Below are 24,024 nucleotides of genomic sequence, written 5' to 3' on the forward strand. Positions count from 1 at the left end.
CTTCTTAGGTTGTTTGTGGTCATTTTTATTTTTCTAGGAAATTTTTCCCCATTCCAGTATGTTTCCTTGTTACCAAAGGGAGTAATATCCTAAAGTTCTTTGCATCTCTTCTATATTCTGTATTTGTTTCCTTTCTTAATTCTAAGTTTGTATAGTTTAACTCTCTCTCTTTTTTAAGTCTGGCACACAGAATCATTGCTTATTTTATTAGTATTAAAAGTATTGACTTTGGATTTGTTATTATTTATTCTTCCTAATTTCATTATTACTGTCTTTTATTAATTTCCTCTTCCTGATTTGTTTTGTTGTACTTTGTCTAATATCTTAAGATAAATACTGAATTTCTTAATTTTATATCTTTTTCTTTAATTGTAAGGGTTTTTAAAGCTCTCTGTGTTCCTCTGGATATAGCTTTTGCTGCATCCCATCAATTTTGCTGTGAAATGTTTTCCTATATGTTTCTCTTCAAATGCACTCTGCCAGTCATAGAGTGGGCTTGGTCTCTGAGAACTGGACGATCAGGCACACCCAAGAGGGCTAATATAACCCAGCCAAGCCCCTCCTAGGTTACGTGGCCCTGCTTGCTCTGAGGGAGGGAAGGAGCCTTCACCAGCTTTCCCTGACAGGAGCCTCACTCACTTAGCTCAGGAGCAAAAGGTTAGAAATAAACATGGTACAGGGGAGATGCAGCAAGATGCCAACTTCCAAGTCTCCCTCACTCCTCAAAACAAGAATATTAGAAAATATATATCCCACAGAGAAGTTAGCACTCAAGTTTTAATGAAGTTAGTCAGTTTCACATTGGTTTCTTAAAGCTTTCTTTTGTTCCCCCCTAGATTTATTAAGGTATAATTAACAAGTAAAATTGTTTATATTTGAAGTATACAATGTGATGATTTGATATATATATACATTGTGAAATGATTACCACAAATTATTTAACACATCCTTCACTCACATAGTTACCATTTGTGTGTGTACGTGGTAAGAACACTTAAGATCTACTCTCTTTGCTAATTCCCAATGTACAATACAGTGTTATTAACTATAGTCATTATGCTGTACATTGGATCTCCTGAAGTTTTTCACCTTATAAATGAAAGTTTGTATTCTTTGATTCAACATCTGCTCATTCCACCCCCCCCCCCCCCCCCGCCCCAGATAGCCCCTGGCAACCACCATTCTACTCTCTGCTTCTATCAGTTTGACTTTTTAAAGAATTTCCACATATAACTGCAATCATACAGCATTTGTTTTTCTCTGTCTGGATCATGTCACTTAGCATAATGTCCTCCAGATTCACCCATGTTGTCACAAATGGCAGGATTTCCTTCTTTTTATGGCTGAATAATATTCCATTATGTGGAATTTTCTGTGTCCATTCATCCATTCATAGACACTTAGGTTGTTTCCATATTTTAGCTATTGTGAACAATGCTGCAATGAACATGGGAGTGCAGATATCTCTTCAAAATACTGATTTCATTTCCTTTAGATATATACCCAGATGTGGGATTGCTGGGTCATATGTTAGTTCTATTTTTAATTTTTTCAGGAACCTCCGACCAGTTTTCCAGAGTGGCTTCTCCACTTTATATTCCCATCAGCAGTGTACAAGAGTTCTCTTTGCTCCACATTCTCACCAACACTTGTTATCTTTTGCCATTTTGATACTAGCCATCCTCACAGGTGTGAGGTGATATCTCATTGCGGTTTCGATTTGCATTTCCTTGATGATTAGTGATGTTAATAACTTTTCACGTGTCTCTTGCCATTTGTATGTCTTCTTTAGAAAAATGTCTATTCAGGCCCTTTGCCCAATTTTTATTGTTCGTATTTTTGCTGTTAAGTTGAATGAGTTTGTTATATATTGTGGAAATTAACCCCTTTTCAGATAAATGGTTGGCAAATATTTTCTCCCATTCCATAGGTTGCCTCTTCACTCTGTCGATTGTTTCCTTTGCTGTGCAGGAAGCTTTTCAGTTTGGTGTAGTCCCACTTGTCTATTTTTGCTTTTGTTGCCTGTGCTTTTGGTGTTATATCCAAAATATCATTGCCAGGGCCCATGGTAAATAGCTATTTCCCTTGTGTTTTCTTCTAGGAGTTTTACAGCTTCAGGTCTTACATTTAAGTCTTTAATCTATTTTGAGTTAGTTTTTGTGAGTAGTCTACGATAGAGGTCTAGTTTCATTTGTTTGCTTGTGAACGTCTAGTTTTCCCAACAACACTTATTGAAAAGACCATCCTTTCCCCATTGTGTGTTCTTGGTGCCCTCGTCAAAGATTAGTTGACTGTACATGTACGGGTTTATTTCTGGGTTCTCTATTCTGTTCTGTATTTATCGCATGCCACAGTCACCACAGAATGTTTTCATTCATTCTATAAATACTTATTGAATGTCTGCTATGTGTCAGGCAGTATGTTAGGATTGTAAGTCAGACTACATCCTTGAATTCATGGAGCTTAATATTAGTGGAAGGAGACATACATTAGTGGATACAGACAATTAACTAGATAGTTATGCTAAAGAGTGATAGGAAATTGCAGAGTGCAGGGGGCTGTATAGGGGTTACCTAACCCAGTATGGGGAGTCAGAAAAGGCATCTGAGGAATAATTAGCCAGACAGAGTGGTGGGAATGAGTCATGATAAGGTAATATAATGTACAGAGACTAGAGATAAAAAGTCAGGGAGACTGGTAGAACTGTATAACAACAAAGAGCTGCTGTTCATTGGGTGTTTACTACATGCCTTGCCCTCTGCCGAATACTTTACGTACATTAGTGTCTACATCCTTATACCGTGTGTGTATGGTAGGTATTATTATCCCCATTTCACAGAAAAAGAAATGAAATCTTTAAGTTTTTAAGTAATTTGCCCAAGATCACATAGCTTGTAAGTAATTTGCCCAAGATCACATAGCTTGATAACTCCAAGTGCATGATATTAACTGTTATTATATCCCGTGGTTCTGTTTCTTCTGTTTTCTTCACTGGCTCCTCACCCTTCTTCCTCTACTCATCCTTTAAATTTGGCCTTGGCCCTCTGCTTCTCTGGCTGTGTACTTTCTCTTAAAGGATAGAGATAACGTCAGTTATCTCTTCTGGATCATAGAATGGCTTCCAAGTTGGGCACTTCTCAGACCAGATATGCTTTCTTTACATAAGCTTTCCTTGTAGAACATGTGCTCAATTTCCCATAGGAAGTCAGAACTCTTCACATTCCACGGCTTCCTTAATCTGGCTCACCCACTTTGTTTCCCTGTAGTGACTTACACAAAGCCTCCACTATAGCTAGAGTAGCTTATTCTCATCTGTGTGTGTGATGCTCATTTCTCATGTTCTTTCTTATTACCAGGCCTTTGCACATGCTTTTCCTTCTACCTAAAAATCCCCTTTCCCTACTTCACATGGCCATGCCCTATTAATGTTTCAAGTCTCTCCACATAAATTTTACGTGTTATACGAAATCTTCCCTGATTTTCCTCTGTTAAGAGTCCCTCCTCGAAGCCATCATAGCATCCTTTACTTAACACCTATCGTACCGCAATATTAAAATTACCTGTTTCTTGTCAGCTACCCATCCCCTTACCAGTAGGCTCACTGAGGGCAGTTATGGTCCTAGTTTACCATTGTACCTCAGCACTTACTATAGTGCCTGAATATAGGAGGCACTGAAAAAATCTTCTGTTGGATGAGTGAATGAATAAATGAATGAGTGAATGATGAATTAATTAACCTATTATATGTCCTCCACCTTTCCTTTACTTTACGAGAGTAAAGACATACCCTTTTCTTTATTAAATCCTACCAGTCCCGGGCTTCCCTGGTGGCGCAGTGGTTGAGAGTCCACCTGCCGATGCAGGGGACACGGGTTCGTGCCCTGGTCCGGGAGGATCCCACGTGCCGCGGAGCAGCTGGGCCCGTGAGCCATGGCCACTGAGCCTGTGTGTCCGGAGCCTGTGTTCCGCAATGCGAGAGGCCACAACAGTGAGAGGCCCGCGTACTGCAAAAAAAAAAAAAAAAAAAAAAAAAAAATCCTACCTGTCCCTTAAGGGACTAGATTAAATTTTATTTCCTCCATGAATTCATTTCCCATTACTCTAGGGCCCATTTAGTTCTCCTGTCTTTGACTTTCTTTAGCACTTAGTTATAACAGTTTGGAATTGTCTACTTTTATTTTTTTAATTGTTTAGTATGGGTATGTTTTGTCTCATCAGTCATAGACTTCTTGAGGGAAGAAGTGGACTATGTTTTATACTTTTTCTTCATATAGGGTTTGGTATAGTGTAGGGCTCAATGAATACTTGCGGATTTATGGGACTCACCTGTAGTCTAAGAAGCATGAATAAGTTATCATGAAAATCATTTCTAATATCATTAAAAAGATCACTGAAGCCTTGTCTTATCTCACTTTCTGGATGACCTCAATCCCAATAATTGTTGACGTTCATTGATTCAGAAAACATTTGAGTTCCTACTTGGTGCAACATAATTTAACACATAATTATACCATATCTATATTATTTACTATTTTTTCATACATGTTACTTTAGCCTACTCAATTTTATTATATTTTCCATAAAGGCAGAGTCACTTTTTGATATTTGATTACATCTGGAGAACTTAGCACACACACACATATATATATATATATATATATATATATATATATACACACACACATATATAATATATATATATACACACATATATATATATATATACACATATATAATATATATGTCTAAAGATGTGTTAATGGGCTATCATAAAATGGAATGCCATTGATGTATAGCCTTCAATGTGATCTTATCAAAATAGCATTTAATCATATATATTTTATGTAACATTTTACTTCATATAGGAAGGTTATTTTAATTGAAATGTACTTGACATAAAATATGTTGGTTTCAGGTGTGCCTCATAGTGATTTAACATTTGCATATATTATGAAATGACCACAATAGTCTAGTAACCATCTGTCCCATATAAAGTTATTTCAGTATTATTGACCATATTCCATATGCTGTTTAGTACATCCCATTGCTTATTTATTTTATACCTGGAGATTTGTACCTCTTAATCCCCTTCACTTATTTCACCCATCCACCCTTACGCCCTCCACTCTGGCAACCATCAGTTTGTTCTGTGTATCCTTGAGTCTGTTTTGTTTTGTTTTTTAGATTCCACGTATAAGTGAGATTATATGGTATTTGTCCTTCTCAGTCTGACTTATTTCACTTAGCATAATAGCCTCTAGATCCATCCACTAGATCCACTTGTTGTCCCAAATAGCAAGATTTCATTTTTTTTTAATTATGGCTGAATAATATTCCATTGTATATATACACCACCTCTTCTTTATCCATTTGTCTATTGATGGACATTTAGGTTGTTTCCGTATCTTAGCTATTGAGTTAGTGTTTTTGTTTTCTTTAGGTAAATACCCAGATGTGAAATTGCTGGATCATATGACAGTTCTGTTTTTAATTTTTTGAGGAACCTCCATATTTTTTTCCTTAGAGGCTGTACCAATTTATATTCTCACCAGTAGGGCACGAACATTGCTTTTCTCCACATCCTCACCAACACTTGTTATTTTCTGTCTTTTTTATGATAGCCTTTCTAACAGGTGTTAACAGATAATCACATTGTGGTTTTGATTTGCATTTCCTTGATGATTAGTGATGTTGAGCATCTTTTCATGTATTTTAGTCATCTGTATGTCTATTGACATCCACATTTTTTAATCAGTTTTATTTTTTGATGTTGAGCTGTATCAGTTCTTTATATATTTTGGATATTAACCCCTTATCAGATGTATCATTTACAAATATCTTCTCCCATTTGTTAAGCTGCCTTTTCATTTTGTTTATAGTTTCCTTCCCTGTGCAAAAGCTTTTTAGTTTGATGTAAACACACTTGTTTATTTTTGCTTTTGTTTCCCTTGCCTGAGGAGACAGATCCAAAAACTATATTACTAAGACCACTGTAAATGAGTATACTGCCTATGTTTCCTTCTAGGAGTTCTTTGGTTTCATGTCTTACATTTAAATCTTTAATCCATTCTGTGTTTATTTTGTGAATGGTGTGAGAGTAGTCCAGTTTGATTCTTCTGCATGTAGCTGTCCAGTTTTCCCAACATCATTTATTGAAGAGAATTTTTCCCATTGTATATTCTTGCCTCCTTTGTTGTAGATTAATGACCATATAAGTGTGGATTTATTTCTGGGCTCTCTAGGCTGTTCCATTGATCAATGTACTATTTTTGTGCCAGTGCCATACTATTTTGATTACAGTAGCTTTGTAGTATAGTCTAAAGTCAGGGAGCATGATATATCCAGCTTTGTTCTCCATTCTCAAGATATTTTTTGGTTATTCAGGGTCTTTTGCATTTCTAAACAAGTTTTAGAATTATTTCTGCTAGTGCTGTGAAAAATACAGTTGGTATTTTGAAAGGGATTACATTGAATCTGTAGATTGCCTTGGGGAAAAGGGTCATTTTAACAATATTAATTCTTCCAACTTATGGGCACAGTATATCTTTCCATTTGTTTCAGTCATCTTCAATTTCTTTCATCAGTGTCTTATAGTTTTCCAGGTATAGGTCTTTCATCTCCTTAGGTCGATTTATTCCTAGGTATTTTATTTTTTTAATGTGATTATAAATGGGAATGTTTTTTTAATTTCTCTTTCTGCTGGTTCATTATTAGTGTATAGGAATGCAAAGGATTTCTGTATATTAATTTTGTATCCTGAAACTTATTGAATTCATTTATTACATCTAATAGTTTTTTGGTGGCATCTTGAGGGTTTTCTATATATCGTTTCGTGTCATCTACAAACAGTGACAGTTTTACTTCTTCTTCTCCAATTTGAAATCCTTTTATCTGTTTTTCTTGTCTCATTACTGTGGCTAGGACTTCCAGTACTATGTTAAATAAGTGGCAAGAGTGGGTATCCTTGTCTTGGTATTGATCTTAGAGGAATTGCTTTCAGCTTTTCACTGTTGAGTATGATGTTAACTGTGGGTTTGTCATATAGGGCCTCTATTATGTTGAGGTATGTTCCCTCTATGCCCACTTTCTGGAGAGCTTTTATCATAATGGATGTTGAATTTTGTCAAAAGCTTTATCTGTATCTATTGTGACGATCACACGACTTTTATTCTTCAATTTGTTACTGTGGTGTATCAAATTGATTGATTTGCAGATATTGAACCATCCATGCATCCCTGGGATAAATCCCACTTGATCATGGTGTATGATCTTTTTAAAGTGTTGTTGAGCTAGATTTGCTGGTATTTTGTTGAGAACTTTTGCATCTATGTTCAGCAGTGATATTGGCCTGTGGGGTGTGTGTGTGTGTATGTGTATGGTGTCTTTGTTTGGTTTCAGCATCAATCTGATGCTGGCCTCCCTCACAGAATGAGTTCAGAAGCATTCCTTCCCCCTCAATATTTTGGAATAGTTTGAAAAGGATCAGCATTAACTCTTCTTTAAATGTTTGGTAGAATTAACCCGTGAAGTTGTCTGATCTTTCACTTTTATTTATCGGGAGTTTTTTGATTACTGCTTCAATTTCATGACTGGTAATGTCTGTTCATATTTTCTACTTCTTGATTCAGTTTTGGAAGATTGTACATTTCTAAAAATTTATCCATTTCCTCTTGGTTGTCCATTTTATTGGTGTATAATTATTCATAATAATCTTTTACAATCCTTGGTGTTTCTGTGGTGTCAGTTGTAATTTCTCCATTTTCATTTCTGATTTTATTTATTTGGGCTGTATTTCTTTTTTTTCTTTATGAGTCTGACTCATTTTAAAAGTTTATCAATTTTTTATCTTTTAAAAAGTTTATCAATTTTTTATCTTTTAAAAGGAGCAGCTCTTAGTGTCATTAATGTTTTCTATTTTTTTAGCTTCTAATTCATCTATTTATGCTCTGATCTTATGATTTCTTTCCTTCTGCTAAGTGTCGGTTTTGTTTATTCTTCTTTTTCTAGTTTCTTTAGGTGCAAGGTTAGATTATTTGAGATTTTTATTGTTTCCTGAGGTAGGCTGGTATCACTGTAAACTTCTCTCTTGGAACTGCTTTTGCTTCATTCCCATAGATTTCTAATTGTGTTTCCATTTTCATTTGTCTCCAGATATTTGTATTTTCTCTTTATTTCTTCAGTGACCAATTTGTTGTTTAACAGCATGTTTTGTTTTGTTTTGTTTTTACAATTTTCCGTTTAGTTATTTCTAGTCTTATAGTATTGTAGTCGAAAAAGATGCTTGATATAATTTCAATTTTCTTAAATGTATTGAGACTTGTTTCTGGCCTAGCATGTGATCTATTCTAGAGAATTTTCCATGTGCACTTGAAAAGAATGTGTATTCTGCTGGTTTGGGATGAAATGTTTTGTATGTACCTATTAATTCTAACTGCTCTAGTGTGTCATTTATGGGCAGTATTTCCTTATTGATTTTCTATCTGGATGATGAGTCCATTGATGTAAGTAGGTTGTTATAGTCCCCTACTATTATTGTATTACTTTCACTTTCTCCTTTTATGTTTGTTAATATTTGCTTATGTATTTAGGTGCTCCCATGTTGGGTGCATATATATTTACAATTGTTATATCTTTTTCTTGAATTGATCCCTTTGTCATTATGCTATGTCCTTCTTTGGCTCATTATAGTCTTCGTTTTAAAGTCGATTTTGTCTGATAGTATTGCTACCCCAACTTTCTTTTCATTTCCATTTGCATAAAATACCTTTTTCCATCCCCTCGCTTTCAGTCTGTTTGTGTCTTTAGATCTAAGTGCGTCTCTTGTAGGCAGCATATATATGGGTCTTGTCTTTTAATCTGTTCAGCCACTCTGTGTCTTTTGATTGGAGTGTTTGGGCCACTTATATTTAAAGTAATTATTAATAATTATGTGCTTACTGCCATCTTGTTCATTGTTTTCATAGTTCTTTTTTGTTCTTTTCTTCTTCTTTTGCTTTTTTCCTTGTGATTTGATGACTATTTATGATGATTTCTTAAGTTCAGATGCATTTTGACAACTCTACATTTTTACTCCCCACTCACATTTAATGTTTTTGAGGTCATGTTTTATATCTCTTTGGTTTGTGTATTCCTTAACTATTTATTATAGATATAGATGATTTTAATACTTTTGTCTTTTAACCTTCTACTAGCTTTACATATGTAAAGCTGTACATCTTTACATATAGATGATTTTAATACTTTTGTCTTTTAACCTTCTACTAGCTTTACTACCTTCTGTATGTTTGCCTTTACCAATGAGAGTTTTTCCGTTCCTAATTTTCATATTTCTAGTAGTGACCTTTTCTTTTCTGCTTAAGGAAGTCCCTGTAACATTTCCTGTAAATCCGGTTTAGTGGTGCTGAACACTTATAGCTTTTGCTAAAAGCTTTGTCTCTCCTTCAAATCTTAATAATAGCCTTACTGGGTAGAGTATTCTTGGTTGTAGGCTTTTCCCTTTCATCACTTTAAATATATCATGCCATCCTCTGATGGACTGCAAAATTTCTGCTGAAAAGTCAGCTGACAGTCTTTTGGAGTTCCCTTGTATGTAACTAGTTGCTTCCTCTTACTGCTTTTAAGTTTCTCTTTACCTTAATTTTTTTCCATTTTAATTATAATGTGTCTTGGTGAAGGCCTCTTTGGGTTCATCTTATTTGGGACTGTCTATGCTTCCTGGACCTAGATGTCTGTTTCCTTCCCCAGGTTAGGGAGATTTACAGCTATTATTTCCTCCAGTAAGTTCTCTGCTCCTTTCCCTCTCCCTTCTCCTTCTGCTACCCCTATAATGTGAATATTAGTATCCTTGATGTTGTCCCAGAGGTATCTTAAACTGTCCTCATTTTTTTTAATTATTTTTTCTTTTTTCTGTTCAGGTTGGGTGATTTCCACTACTATCTTCCAGTTCACTGGCCCATTCCTCTCTATCATCTAATCTCCTATTGATCCCTTCTAGTGTATTTTTTCAGTTATTGTATTCTTCAGCTCCTTTTGGTTCTTCTTTGTATTTTCTAACTCTTTGTTAAACTTATCACTGTGTTCATCCATTCTTCTCCTGAGCTCATTGAGCATCTTTAAAATCATTGCCTTGAACTCTTTATTGGGTAGATTGCTTATCTCCCTTCACCTACCTCTTCTACATATGGAATATATATCTCTCTCACCTCATTTTGCCTAATTTTCTGTTTTTATTTCTTCATAGTAGGTAGGTTGATTATGATTCCTGATTTTGGAGAAGTGGCCTTATGTAGGAGATGTCCTATGGGGCCCAGCAGAACACTCCCCTCTATTCACCAGAGTTGTGTGCTCTTGGGATGCCTCATATGTGGGCTGCATGAACCCTTCTCTTATGGCATGGCTAACTACTGTGGGCACAGTGGTTGGCAGGGCTGGGCCCTTGCGAGGGTGGCTGCCAGGCTTTGCCTCATGTGGTGAATGCTGGCCCACTGGTGGGTGGGGTTGGGCCCCAGCATAGCTGACCATGGGGCCTGTGGGGCCTGAGGCTGGTTCCAGACCTCTGATAGGTGGGGCCATGTCCTGGCACAGCTGGATGTGCAGCCCATGAAGTCCTGGGACTGATGCCATCCAGCTGGTGGGCAGGTAACCCCTGGCACTAAGAGGCTAGAGGGAGGTCTCCAGAATGGCGCTTGCCAGTGCTGGTGTCCATGTGGTAGAACTAGCTCCCAAGAATGGCTGCCACCTGTATCATTATCCCCAGGGGAGTCCTAGTTGCCTCCTGCCTCTCCAGGAGGCTCTCCAAGATTAGCAAGTTTATCTGATCCCGGATCCTTTCAAACTCTGCCTCTGTGCTGAGACTTGGAGCATGAGAAATTTTGTGCGTTTTCTTGAAGAGCAGAGTCTCTGTTCCCTAGTAGCCCTCTGGCTTAACATAAGTCCTGCTGGTGTTCAAAGCCAGACATCCTAGGGGCTCATCTTCCTGGTACAGGACCCCCAGTCTGGGGAGCCTGATGTGGGGCTCAGATCCCTTGCTCCTTGGGGAGGACTTCTGCAATTATGATATTCTTCCAGTTTGAAAGTTGCTGATCCAGGAATGTGGGTGCTGACCATACTGTGTCTCCACCCCTTCTACCCGTCTCGTTGTGGTTCTTTCTTTATAACTTTAGTCATGGAAAATCTTCTCTGCTAGTCTTCAGGTTGTTCTCATAGGTAGTTGCTCTATAAGTAGTTGTAATTTTGGTGTGCCCCTGGGACAAGGTGAGTTCAGGATCTTCCTACTATGCCATCTTGAACACATTCCCCTCATAGGACGTTGACTTTATAATTGCTCTCCATTTTTTATATATGAAGATTTGGAATTGACTTTGATAATTGAAATAGTCAAGCCACTGCCCAAAGAGAAAAATCTTGTGTCTATTGAATAATAAAAAAGAATTCAATATGACTCGGCTCTTTAAGCCTTTATAATCTATTATCACCTATTTAGCACTTATCTGTTTAAAGATTAAATAAAGAAAACTCATATCTGCTATATGTTAAAATCCCATAATTAGATAGTTAATTTGCTCTGAAGTCACTAAAATTAATAAGTAAACATACAATTAAATAATTTGTGCTGAAACTTTACCTCGCGCAATAAGAAACATAATATTTACATCATTATTTTTAGATCTTCTAAAATATTTAGTATTTGTATAATATTAAAATAACAATTATTTTTTCCTTCCTAGACAAACGGAATTACTGATATAAAGGTAGGTCATTTCTGAATAACTAGAGCTTTGAGAACTTTTCTGCTTAATTAATTGTGAAACTCCCTGATTATTTACACTTAGGGGAAAAAAAGGTTGAAAAATGACACCCACCCAGTGGTAGGACCTACCCAGGTAGGAACAGCAGCCCTGCACTCAGTTCTAACCTATTGCATACCTGGGGCTGTGACCACCCCCATTTTCCTCTGGAGAATTTACTGTTGGGACTATCCACCTGGTATGTAAGTTGTCCTCCGGTTTCAGTGAGACACTTAGAATAGGAACAGTACTAGCAAGAGGTTTTTTGTGCAAAAACTTGACTGTATGGAGAAAAGTGAGGGATTTATCTTTATTCTGCTCCTGGGTAAATTATGAAGAATCAATTTTATCATGATAGATTTTTGTGATTCCATATTTATTTAGACCTATATTTGTATTTGTTAAATTTTCTTTTATTTAATGAAGGTGTAATCCAGTTAGACTTAATCAGAACTCAGAATTTATGGTAATTTTTAAGACTAATTTGCCTTTCACTATCCATAAAGTTTGCTAAACAAAATAACAGCATAAAAAATTAGTACCCTCATAAGCATCTAAAAATCCATTTATATACTAAAAATTAATATAGTAACCTTAAACTAACATGATTAAAGCCAGTCCTTCTGTAGAAGTACTTTGTTAGCCTAATTACTATTGTAGAATACACAAGAATTTAAGAGAAAAAGTACACATACAAATTACTATCATTCAGACGGTTCAGCAACTCAACTGGCCTTGAGCCAGTGAGTTCAAGTAAACAGGCACCAGCAGGTTTTTCCGTTTCAAGAAAAAAAGTCGAAAGAAAAAAACTATGAAACCGTAAAATTTGGGAGGAAAAAAACAAGAAATTGAGATAATGGGCCTGTAAAAGAACTGATCAGCAGTACAGAGGTAAAGTTTAATCAATGCATGATAACCATCTAGTGGAGGATATATTTCTGAAATCCCTAGAAAAGTATTTAGGAAAAAAATAAAACGAGAGAGCCCCAAAATGTTGTCCAGGAAACTGGAAAACGCTTTTAAATACAAATCATGTAAATACATTACCTGTGTAATTCTTTCAGGTCATGCTCACAACACATTTAATTTTGGTGCATTTAGAAAATTCTGGGCTTTTAAAAAAATCATTACTATCATTCTTAATTACTTTAAACCAACACTGGGCCAAAGAGTCACAGATGAAATCTAATTTTATAGAAAATTTTTGAATAAAATTGTAACAGAGCAGCAGACCATCAAGAATTATATATTTTGACCAGTAGATGTCTTTTTAGGAGTAAAATTGTGAATCTTTTCCAAGATGTTTTTCAAACAGACCTGTGCGTATGAGTATTCTCCTTATGAGTACAAATTTTATAAGATCTGCCTCCTTTATCACAAATCTGCTCTAATTTTAGAATAAACAATCCTTTCTCTTTTAAAGCAGATTATAGATTACTCTTTTATATGCACCAGTGTATCTCAAATGAGCAAAGTTGAGATATACTAAACGCAAGGGCCTAACAAGCAGAGAAATACCTTGAATGGCCCTTCTTTCCCAAAGGGCATCTTGGTCAATAGACATAGAAGCATATAACCCTTGCTGTACTGTTTTGAGGACACTTGATCTCCTGGAGCACTTTTTTTTTTTCATTCAAAAGTAAGATCTTTCTAAAATTCATAAACTTCTATAATACATTAGGCAGTAAACAAAAATTTTAATAAACAGACTTTGCCTGTGAAGCAAAAAATAAGACAAATAGGTAAACATTTTAAATGCCTAATATATATTTCTATACTTATCAGTGTTGATACTAATATGATAGTATATAAATAATTTTAAATGTGCAATTAGTCAAAAATTTTTGAATGACTTTATGGCATGGCAGCCCATATGAAATGGCACTCAAAACCTTAAATTTAGAAACTTATAAATGAAAGTTCTAAGCCATAATCAACTATAGTCTTATGAGCTTTGAAACATAGACATTTGTAGCTTCAAAAGATATTTTACTCATGTCATGCTTTTTGTGCTAAAATATTATCCTTCTGAAAGCAGAGAGCTATTGTTTAATCAGCAACTACATAATTCATGGGTATTCGAATCATAACACTATAAAGGACTACATGGGGTCATTTAAAGCATTTTCATGAGTTTTCATGTGAGTATATATCCTGTTTTTTAAAATTTTGTGAGAAAAAAGTTTAGGGCTTCCCTGGTGGTGCAGTGGTTGAGAGTCCGCCTGCCGATGCAGGGGACATGGGTTCGTGCCCCGGTCCGGGAAGATCCCACATGCCGCAGAGGGGCTGGGGCCGTGAGCCATGGCCGCTGAGCCTGCGCGTCCGGAGCCTGTTGCTCCGCAACGGGAGAGGCCACAACAGTGAGAGGCCCGCGTACCACAAAAAAAAAAAAATTAGACTCTCCCTAAGAAACTTCTTACAGCATTTAATTAAAACAGCATCAGGAATCTTTCTTCTTGCTCTAAACCTCTCATTTTGTGATTTAAATATGCTGCTTATTCTTTTATGAAGACATTAAAATTGGGTTGCCCGTGCCAGAGAGTAAAACTTTATCATGTAGCTACATTGCTCAAAACTGTGTGGTATTGGCACGCTCTCAACCAGGATCTAATGATCTTGGTATAGAATGGTCCAGAATCATATCCCAGTCTACATGGATTTAGTATATAATTTGTTGCATCACCCAACAGTGGGGAATTGATGTGTGATTTTCTATAATGACACGTATTGTTTTAATCAGAAAAAAGTCTTTTAAAATTGAAAGCTATGTTAATTCTGGTTCCATTATTAATCAGCACTAGAAGGCATACCCTATAAACACAAAAACTCCTTTATCTAGCCAATTTCTTCTAGCTGCAGAGAACGGTAATGCATGGAGTGAGCCTTTTCTGTACTGGAGCGTGGGCAGTAGTGTGTGCACCCCTTTTACTGCAATGTGTTCAGTGGCAGCTGTCCCTGAGTACCTGTGTTGTGAGAAGGCGGGGGTGAGAAGAAGCATTTAGGAGGCACACAGGAGTAGAGCGACATCACTTGACTCAAATTAAAGGGTCTTTCCAACGTGTGTCCAAACGCACAGAAAACATGCGTCACTTGTAAGTAACAATTTTTTCAATGATAGTTTATTTTATTCTCTAGAGTATGGACTTCACTAACAGGGAACATGCAAGGCATACATCTATTAACAAACTGGAATATGAGAATGAAAGGCTCCGAAATGATCTTGCAAAACTTCAGGCCATTGGAAAATCAGCATGGGCTAACCAAAATACCTACAAAGAAACAGGAAGGTATGCCTATCAGAGCCAAAAAAATAAGGGAAAAAATGAAGACTGGTATGCTGACACCATTACATAAGGACATAAATGTACAGACATTTAAGTGACATTTATTTTTAAACAATTCAAATTATAATTTTATATACTTTCTCTTCAGTTGTTTAACATTTATTTTATGGTGATAATTCAATAGTCTAGATATACCATTTTTTATATGAAATTCTGTGTTGCCAATCGCTTTCAAAGTATAACAGTGAAATGGGTAGAGTGTTAAAATGAGTTTTCGTCACTTCACACCCTTCTTAGAACCTGATGTGGCATACAAAATATACAAATAAGTAATCTTATTTTTTACGTCAAAATATAGGAAGATAGCATGTCTGACTTTACTTCAAATATATATACACTTTATATTGGCACTCCGGCAGTGGTGAAAAACTGTGGTCATTTCATAGGAAAGAATCTATGAATGCGTAAGAGAGGTCTTTTCTGTGTGAAAAGAAGAGTGTGGAAAATCACTATCTGCTGCCCTCATTATCCCCAGGCTCTTTAAAATGTCTTAGTTCAAAATTTAAGTAAATACATCAGCCATAAAATTGGCTAATTTCTTCAACTTTAGTAAAGTATTTATGGAGTCAGAGCTGTCTCTGGAGTTCTTTCACCATTTTCCCATACTTGGAAAATGCTCAGCAAGACAAACAAGTTTCTTTTCTACAGGATTTCTCAAAGTCATTAATATTGCTAATTACATTGTGAGTTTCCAGGAACAGGTGTGATGTGCAACATTCCCCAAACTTATTTGATTTATTAACATTCCATGGTGCTTAGAAACGGCAAATTAATAAGTCCAGACCCAACTTCAATACAACTTTTGCTTTGAAGCTCATAATACTTAGCATGAAGACTTTACATATTGTTTTCATAAATATAATTAATATTTGCAACTTTGGGAAATTCACTTAACCTTTGTTTTCCCATCTGACAAATACAGATAATAGTTATAGGGGTTTTCTGAGGATTATAGGAGAAAACATAGTTCCATGTAAAATATATAGTCCCCTAAATGTTAGCCATTATCATTGATGTTATTATTACCAACAAAATTGTTAGTATTTATAATAATGTTAATACTGCTCCAACAACTCACAGTACCTAAAAAGTATATTATTTTGGTGGATAAACAAATGGCTGAATCTGACATTTCCTCAAAAGATAGTCCTGTTGGGGAGGAGTGATGCCAGGCTTATCTTTGTAACTAAGCGGTCCAGTTCTACAGGTAGATAAATCCATAAATCCAGGGGCCGTATTAAAAATGTCTGCTCAGCATTCTTGCAGATGTAGTACAGCTCTCTGCCACTTTCACCGCCCCAGCCCTGTGTGTATGAGAGGGATATATTCTAAACTGATGTAAGAAACAGAAAGCATTCAGAAGTGCTAAAGTAATAACTCCTCTTCAGGTGGTTAGGGAAGGGAATAAGGGAAGACTGGCTGCTACCCAAAACAAGCACTGTGCGTGGGGTGCTGTGATGGGGTGGGAGCAGCAGCACAAAAGCAGTGTGGGGAGGATGAAAGCGGGCACTGCGCCACCAGGGCCCGGTTCTCTGGTGAGCGTGCCCACGTTGACCGGCCAGTATAACTGAAAATCTGTCCAAAGGGGCCTAATCTTGATTTGAGGGTAAGAATGTATTTTCTAATATAGAATGAACGCTTTACAAAGTGCTTCCCTACACTATGGATTCATTTCTCCATGGGTCAACTCACCACCCCATCTGTATAGTTTCTCATTGTAGGAGAAAGCAGGCCCCTGTGTTACAAAGGATCTTCCAGTGTATCTTAGTCACTGGTCTGTGTTGAGTGCCCATTAGATGCACAACACTGTTTCCTATTCTTGCTTGTTGGGAATAACTTTGAAAGCCTTGGATGAAGGTACTAGGTGTTGTTATTTAAACAAAAAGACAGCTACTCTGCTTTTTACTATTTTTAAAGAGTGTTTTTATTGTTTGGATTGCTCCCTTTTCTCTTTGCCAGGCAGTAGGGAATGTGTTAAACATGCCTAACGAAAACAAGACAGTAGGGGACACAGAGAGCAGCATAAGAGGTAAAATGCTCAGCAGGAGACTGTCTTAATAAGCAGTTTGGGTGACTATTCCTGCTGCAAAGCCTTGTGTCCTGCCAGTCTGATTTGTTGAAAGTTTCATTAAATTTGTTTTAATGGCTTGTCTGATTTCAGTGTTCTCCAGTGACCTGATTTTTTTTTAAAAGAAACAGCATTTCAAATGTTCTGAATAAATTATTACCATATAAAACCCACTATGGGGAAAGAGTTGTTGAGAGGCAAGGACACTGTGAACTCACCAGTGGAGAGCTGTAAAGCACATATCTATTAATTTTAGCAAGTGAAAAAGGCAATGTGCTTTCCTTCCCTCACAGCACGGCTCAGTGAAGTCAAATAGTGAAAGCTGTGTGTATTGATTAGGCAGAAAATAATTTTAAAAAATACATAGTCATATTTACATATCAATGGTTAATGCAATAAGGTCATATTAAGCTATTTTAGAAAGGAAAAGGCTTTTAGGTAAAGGTATATAAAGGTAACGTTCCACAAAATTTTTAAGTCTGTAGTCTAATTTTTAGCCACTTCTTGCTTTTACCTGAGGAAGATTTGTATACTGTATTCTTAAAATAATCTTTTATCCACTTGGAGCTGACTCAGTTTTTATTGTTGTTTTTCACTCCTGTTAGAAGTGATAAGAAAATTTTCATGCTCATCCACTTAAAATGTGAAGCCTTTTAGGATATTCCAGAGCATTTACTTTCCAATAAGAAAGTTATTCAGCACTTTAAAAAAAATTAATGAATGAGATGAAATTAAATTTGGTGAGGATGTATTAAATGTTTTAAAAGGTTTTTAAAGTTAGAGTTTTGAAGTTTAAGAATCATTTACATTCTCACTTAGAGTAGTGGTATCCAGAGCTATTAATATACAACTAATTTTAATGGCAAATCAGTTTTATAATAAATGGAGCTTTATCTCTATATACGATTCATACTTAAAACTGAATATACGGCTTTAAAAATTATATCCTGTACTGGAAAGGTTTTGGTAATCACAAGCAAATCTAGTCAATAAATTAAAAGTTTGTAATACTAAAAAACCACAAAGTCAGGTTTGTCTTAACCACTCTACAGGATCCCTTGTCAAGGAATGAATAGCTGGTTAGAAGCAAAAAAGTAAGTTGAGTAAGTTTTGGCACCATGGTGTTGCTTAATCAGGAGAAAAACACAGCAGGCGAAAGAGTTCTAGGCCAGGAAATAATGAGTAGTTCATAGAATAAGGGAGTGTTATGTGGAGTGTTAGAAGGCAAGGCTGGAAGCAGGTAAATTAGCATAGTTTGTGCAGGGATCCTGTTCCATGCTGAGGACATTATGCGACAGCCCAAGGAGGGTTATAAAATTAATGGAGGGCCAGGATTGGATGTACAGTCAGACAACTCTGTAAACTGTGCAGAGTTGACTGAGGTCTCAAGCTGACTCCCGTTGGATAGAGTTCTGCTCCCCAGCAAAGCAGCCAGGTCCTGCACTCCTGGCAAAGTAGGCAGAGGCCTTAGAATGGGGGCTGTGGAAAAGCTAATTGAACAGACCGGCTTGTGAGAGTGTATTAAAAGCCTTCTGAAATAATTTTTAAGATAGCTTTTAAATTGATATTCTTAGCGTGTTTTTGCAAGGTAGTTTTATGAAGTATTTGAATAACTGTATTCTAGAAGAACAACTTAGATATAAAGATGATTTAAAGCAAAAGTACTTTACTTCATAATGTAGTGTTTCCTTTCAATTTCTACATTTTATTGATCTTACAATAAAGAGAATGTTCACACATAAATTTTAGTAGTTAAGACCGTAAAATTGTATCTATACATCCAAAGCCAAATGGATAATTGAGATAATTATTTAGATAATTTAAGACAAATAATACTTTCCCTGAATTCTCTGTATAATTGAGATTATAGAGAGACGTATATTTCTTGAACCACTTCTATAATTATCTTATTTTTTCCCCACTGTGCTTTGAAGTATAGATGGTAGCCTCATTCAAATTAAAAGGTTCAGCTGAAGATTCTGTGCAGATGTACTAGGCAATTGTTGTAATTCTATTTGAATTGTGGGATGTTTCATTTTATTGTGCACATCATAAACCATGTTATTTCAGTTTAATTTGCTGTTCTGTTTCCATGGTAATTATGGTTTGGAAGAATGGATTTTAAAAAAAGATCTATTTCAAGATAAGTAAAAATGTAAAGCATGTTGTGTTTGTTTTTATGTACCAATTTACAGATGCCTCACTTGCCTTTTATTGCTATTTGTATGCATAGCTTTGAAAATGTTTGCATAATAAAAAACAAGTTTATATAGATAGTCTTTGGATAAGAACAGAGGAAAAGAATGTAACTTTTTTGAACGGTGTGAAGTTAAAATATGAAGACTTTGAAAATGGTTAATCAATACCTGTGGAGAATTTGAATTATTAGTAAAAATAAATAATTTTAAATTCAGGGGGTTTTTATGTTTTCATGGTCTTTGATGATTTTGATTAAATTTAAACCCCATTTTCATGAATTAAGGTTCAGAAAAAATATTTATCTAGCTCCAAACAGCCCCTACTGTTAGGACCTTTTTGTGTAAAATTTTAGGGTAAGTTGGTTTGTTTCTTTGTTTCATTATTCATTTGTTTAGTCAGCATACCAAAATTTAAAATCTCACTGGTATTTTGTTCAGTCTCATCTTCTACCCCATATCTTAGCACAAACAGCAAATTCTATACTGCGCCTTTCATCAAATTGTGGAGTTCAATTCTCATAACAACCTTGTTTTATAAATGAAAAAATTAAGGTCACAGAAAGATATAGTCACCTGCTCAAGGTCATACAACTAAGGGTGGAGGAGTTCAGGAGATGATGTAAATTGAAAACATGCTATAAATTATTAAGCTCCTTAGAAATTAGAATTATTATTATACAGAGACGTATTAGCATCAAAAAAAAAAAAAAAAGGAATAACTCTGCTAAGAAAGCCAGTGAGGTTAAGTGAAATAGAAAATTAAAGAAAAAAGAGTACCTATTTAGAACTGTCAAGGGCAGCCGTGTTAACTGTTTTGAAATTTTTCTCAAACTGTTTTAATATTATTTAATTAAATGGCCAAGAGATAAAACAGTAAAACACAGAAAGGGAAAAAACGTAGGCAATAAGAATGGCAGAATATTTTTTAACAATTATAAAAGTTTTCTGCTTCATTATTAATTGTTCTAAGTCTTTTAAGTGGAATAGAAATTATCAGCAAAATTATTTTCCAAGAAATACCCAGATAACAAGCACAAACGTTTTGTTGTGTTTTCCTCACAGTTAGATATCAGAGAAATTTAAATCCTTAGCCCCATAAATAAGCAGGTGTCCTTGGGAGCAATAACGCCAACCAGTCCTTCTCTTTTAGATTTAGCCACGATCGTGAGCCAAACAGAAGTGCAACACCTTCGTTGCCACTTTCGCCATTTCAAACCAAAGAAATGACAAGTCCTTTGGTTAGTGATGATGAAGTATTCCCAATGGTGAGTTGCTGATTATTGGTTATTGTTTTTTTTCCTTTATAGGGTGATTACTCTTACACTGATACTGATATACTGATGTGTACATAGTGGTTAAAAAAAAAAACATTGCTCCTTGAATAGGACTCCAAGATGGGTCTTGTGAATCATCTGGCCATGACTACCTATAGAAGGAAAGGATTCATAATGTTTCATGAAGTATTTCACTTCTAGAACAGGCCAGAATTACTGGTGACTTTTTTTAAAAAAAAAATGCAAGTCACCTCTGCACATTCTAAGACCCCTCAAAGATCTGTATATTTTAAAGAGCTACAAGTGATTTTTTGTGCCTGTTTTTTTTTTTAAAAAAAAAAAAACTCTTTTATTGACTCTGACATACATACAGAAACATGTGCAAATCAGAATTGGACAGCTTGATGAATGATTGAAAAGGGAACACAGCAGTGTAACTACCACCCAAGTAATAAAAAGAGCATTAGTTGTACTCCAGAGGCTCCCTTCTGTGCCCTTCCAGTCACTCTGATTCGCTCCCAAGATAACCACTGTCTTGACCTTTAACTTCGTAAATTAGTTGTGGCCATTTGTAAATTTTATATAAATGGTATTACACTATATGTGTTCTTTTGTATAGCTTCCCTTGCTCAACATTGTTTCAACATTGTTTGATGAGAGTCATCACCCATATTGTTGGCTGTAGCTTATCCCTTTTTGTTTCTCTATAGTATTACATTGTATATAAATACTATATATAATGATAGTGTTATATAATGATACTGATACAATTTATCCATTCTACTATTGACAGATATTTGAATTATTGCTGTTTGGGGCAATTACAAATACTGCTTCTAAAAACATTCTTGCAAGTGTCCTTTGGTGCACATGTGTACATATTTCCATTGGATCTATATCTAAGAGTGGAATTGCTAGGTTATAGAATATGCGTAAGGTCAGCTTTAGCAGGTACTGTCAAGCTGTTTTCCTAACTGTTTGAGTCAGTTCATATCCCTACAAGTAGTGTGTGAGTATTCTCCTTTTCTATATTCTAACAGTTGGTGTTATTGGTCTTAATTTTAACTTTTATGGTCAGTGTGTAGCAACATCTTATTGTGATTTTAATTCTTGTTTCCTGGTGACTAATGAGGTGAGCACCTTTTCATAAATTTATTGGCTATTTTGATATCCTCCTTTGTAAAGTATCTGTTTGATTTTCTTGCCTAATTTTCTATTGGATTCTCTTTATTCTTCTTGATTTATAGGAGTTCTTGGTATATTCTAGATATAAGCCCTTTGTTGAGTATACGTATTGCAAGTATCTTCTCCCACTCTTGCTTGCCTCTTCCCTTAATGGAATGTTTTGATAACCAGAAGTTCCTAATTTTAATACATTCGTACTTATGAATCTTTTCCTTTATGCTTCATATTTTTGGTGTCCTATTTAAAGCTTTTGCCTGTCCCAAAGTTATAAAAGATACTATCCTATGTTATCTTTCGGAAGCTTTGACTCTTTATTTTTTACTTAAGTATACACCTGGAATTAATTTTTTGCATATAGTGCAAGGTATGACCTCAGTCCCTTTTCCCATGGAAATATTCAATTGAATTTATACATGTTTTCCAGTTCTGTAGATTCTTTGACTTTTCTATATTCAGAATCAAAATAATGATAGTTAGACTTCCTACTTTCAAATCTTTATACCTTTCTTTTCTTCTTCTTGCCTTATTGTACACTAGGACCTCTAGTAAATGTTCAGTAGTAAAAGTGGTATTGCCAGCATCTTTCTCTTATTTTCAATTGCAAAGGGAAAGCATTCAATATGTCATCATTGTACATAATATTTGCTATATATATTTTGTAGGTTCCTTTTAAAAGATTAAGAACGTTCCTTTTATTCCTAGGTTGCTAACTTTGTTTTCACGAGTTGATATTGAATTTATCAAATGCTTTTTCCACTGCTATTGAAATGACCATATAATTTCTCCTTTGCCCTGTTAATGTGGTGTTTTTTTCTTGACGTTAGATTGTTAACCCAACTTTGAATTCTTAGAATAAACACACTTGATTACTGGCTTTGGTCTGTTCATATTGGTTTAGAATTTTTGCTTTATGTTCATGAGAAAAATTAGTCTGTAATGTTTCTTTGTTGTCTTTGTCAAGAATTGGTATCATATTTTGCTGACCTCATAAAACAGGTGGGAAGGGCTTTAAATTTCATATTCCTTTGTACTTCGTTTTCCCTGACTCTCTGTGTTGGTTTCTCTGCATAAGATAAAGAGCCACCTCTCCCAGCCTTGAGGAAGTGGTCTCATGTAGGTTAATTTCAGTTTTATTATTTTTCTGTTCTTGGATTTTCATTTGATTTTTCTTTTTAGTTTCCAGTTCTTTGCTGAAATTTTCTACCTTGTGATTTGATTTACTGAACATAATCACATATTTTTAAAAGATATGTAGGTTTTTCACCTCAGAAACTAGTAGTACTCTTAGCAGTTACCTTTGCTTATATTCAAAGTGTATTATGTAATTTTTCAGTGCCTCTCCATGATATAGCACTATTAGATACAAATTATAAAAACAAACAATAACAAAAAATCCCAGAAAATGTTTAAACTGGTTAGGCATCCCATGAGTACTTTTCTGCTTTTCTGGAATCTATCACCTTCTTTGGGAGAGACTGGTAGTAAGATTTAAGCTATTGTGGAAGAAGAAGACGTAAATCCATTAACTTTGGATGTTTTAGAGATCTCTATAGCCCTGAAATGCTCTTTTGTTTCATCTCAACATAAAATGCCAAAATTATCTGAACAGAACAAAATTCCATAACAATAAAGTAAAGTAAATAAATTTCCTCATTTAAGCTAAGGGAACATCTAAGGGGACTTAGCAAATTTTGATCAACAAAACTTTGATCTTTAAGTACTCCAAAGTAAGCACATACTCTAGTCCAGCAAGAGAAAAAAAAGGGATAAACTGCTAAATCCTTCATTGTTCTAATATCAGATGATTTTAGGATTTTAGGATGATTTGTCTCTGCTCAAATATCACCTCATCAGAAACACCTGCACAGCTACCCTACAGTAGCACCTGCCTTGTAGACTCCCTGTCCCCTCATCCTATTTTTTGTTTTTCCATTGCACTTTACCATAAGATATTTTGTTTGTTTGCCTCCCTCTTCTAGAACTTAAGCTCCATTAAAGTAGGATTTTTTTTTTTCTATTTTTGTTTACTGTTTTAACCCCAACACCTAAAACAGTGCCTGGCACTAGCAGGCACAAAAAGCATTCAAGAGTGTTGTATAACTTAAAACGGGGTTTCTTTCCACCTCTAAAATTCTACATTATTCCTTTGAGGAGTTCATAACTACAGAG

At 35.4% G+C, this 24,024-nt stretch overlaps 1 protein-coding gene across 1 annotated transcript in view; it reads left to right on the forward strand.

The window, feature by feature from the left end:
* DEUP1 (deuterosome assembly protein 1) overlaps positions 1-24,024 on the forward strand; it is a 75,029-nt gene that overhangs the window by 38,697 nt on the left and 12,308 nt on the right. Inside the window, exons 10-11 of the mRNA XM_079929460.1 lie at positions 14,922-15,073; positions 20,547-20,661. Of these exons, the coding sequence (XP_079785586.1) occupies positions 14,922-15,073; positions 20,547-20,661 (267 nt within the window). The remainder of the gene's footprint in view (positions 1-14,921; positions 15,074-20,546; positions 20,662-24,024) is intronic.

The sequence above is a fragment of the Stenella coeruleoalba genome, assembly GCF_951394435.1.
Source record: "Stenella coeruleoalba genome assembly, chromosome: 8".
In the NCBI taxonomy this organism is placed as follows: domain Eukaryota; kingdom Metazoa; phylum Chordata; class Mammalia; order Artiodactyla; family Delphinidae; genus Stenella; species Stenella coeruleoalba.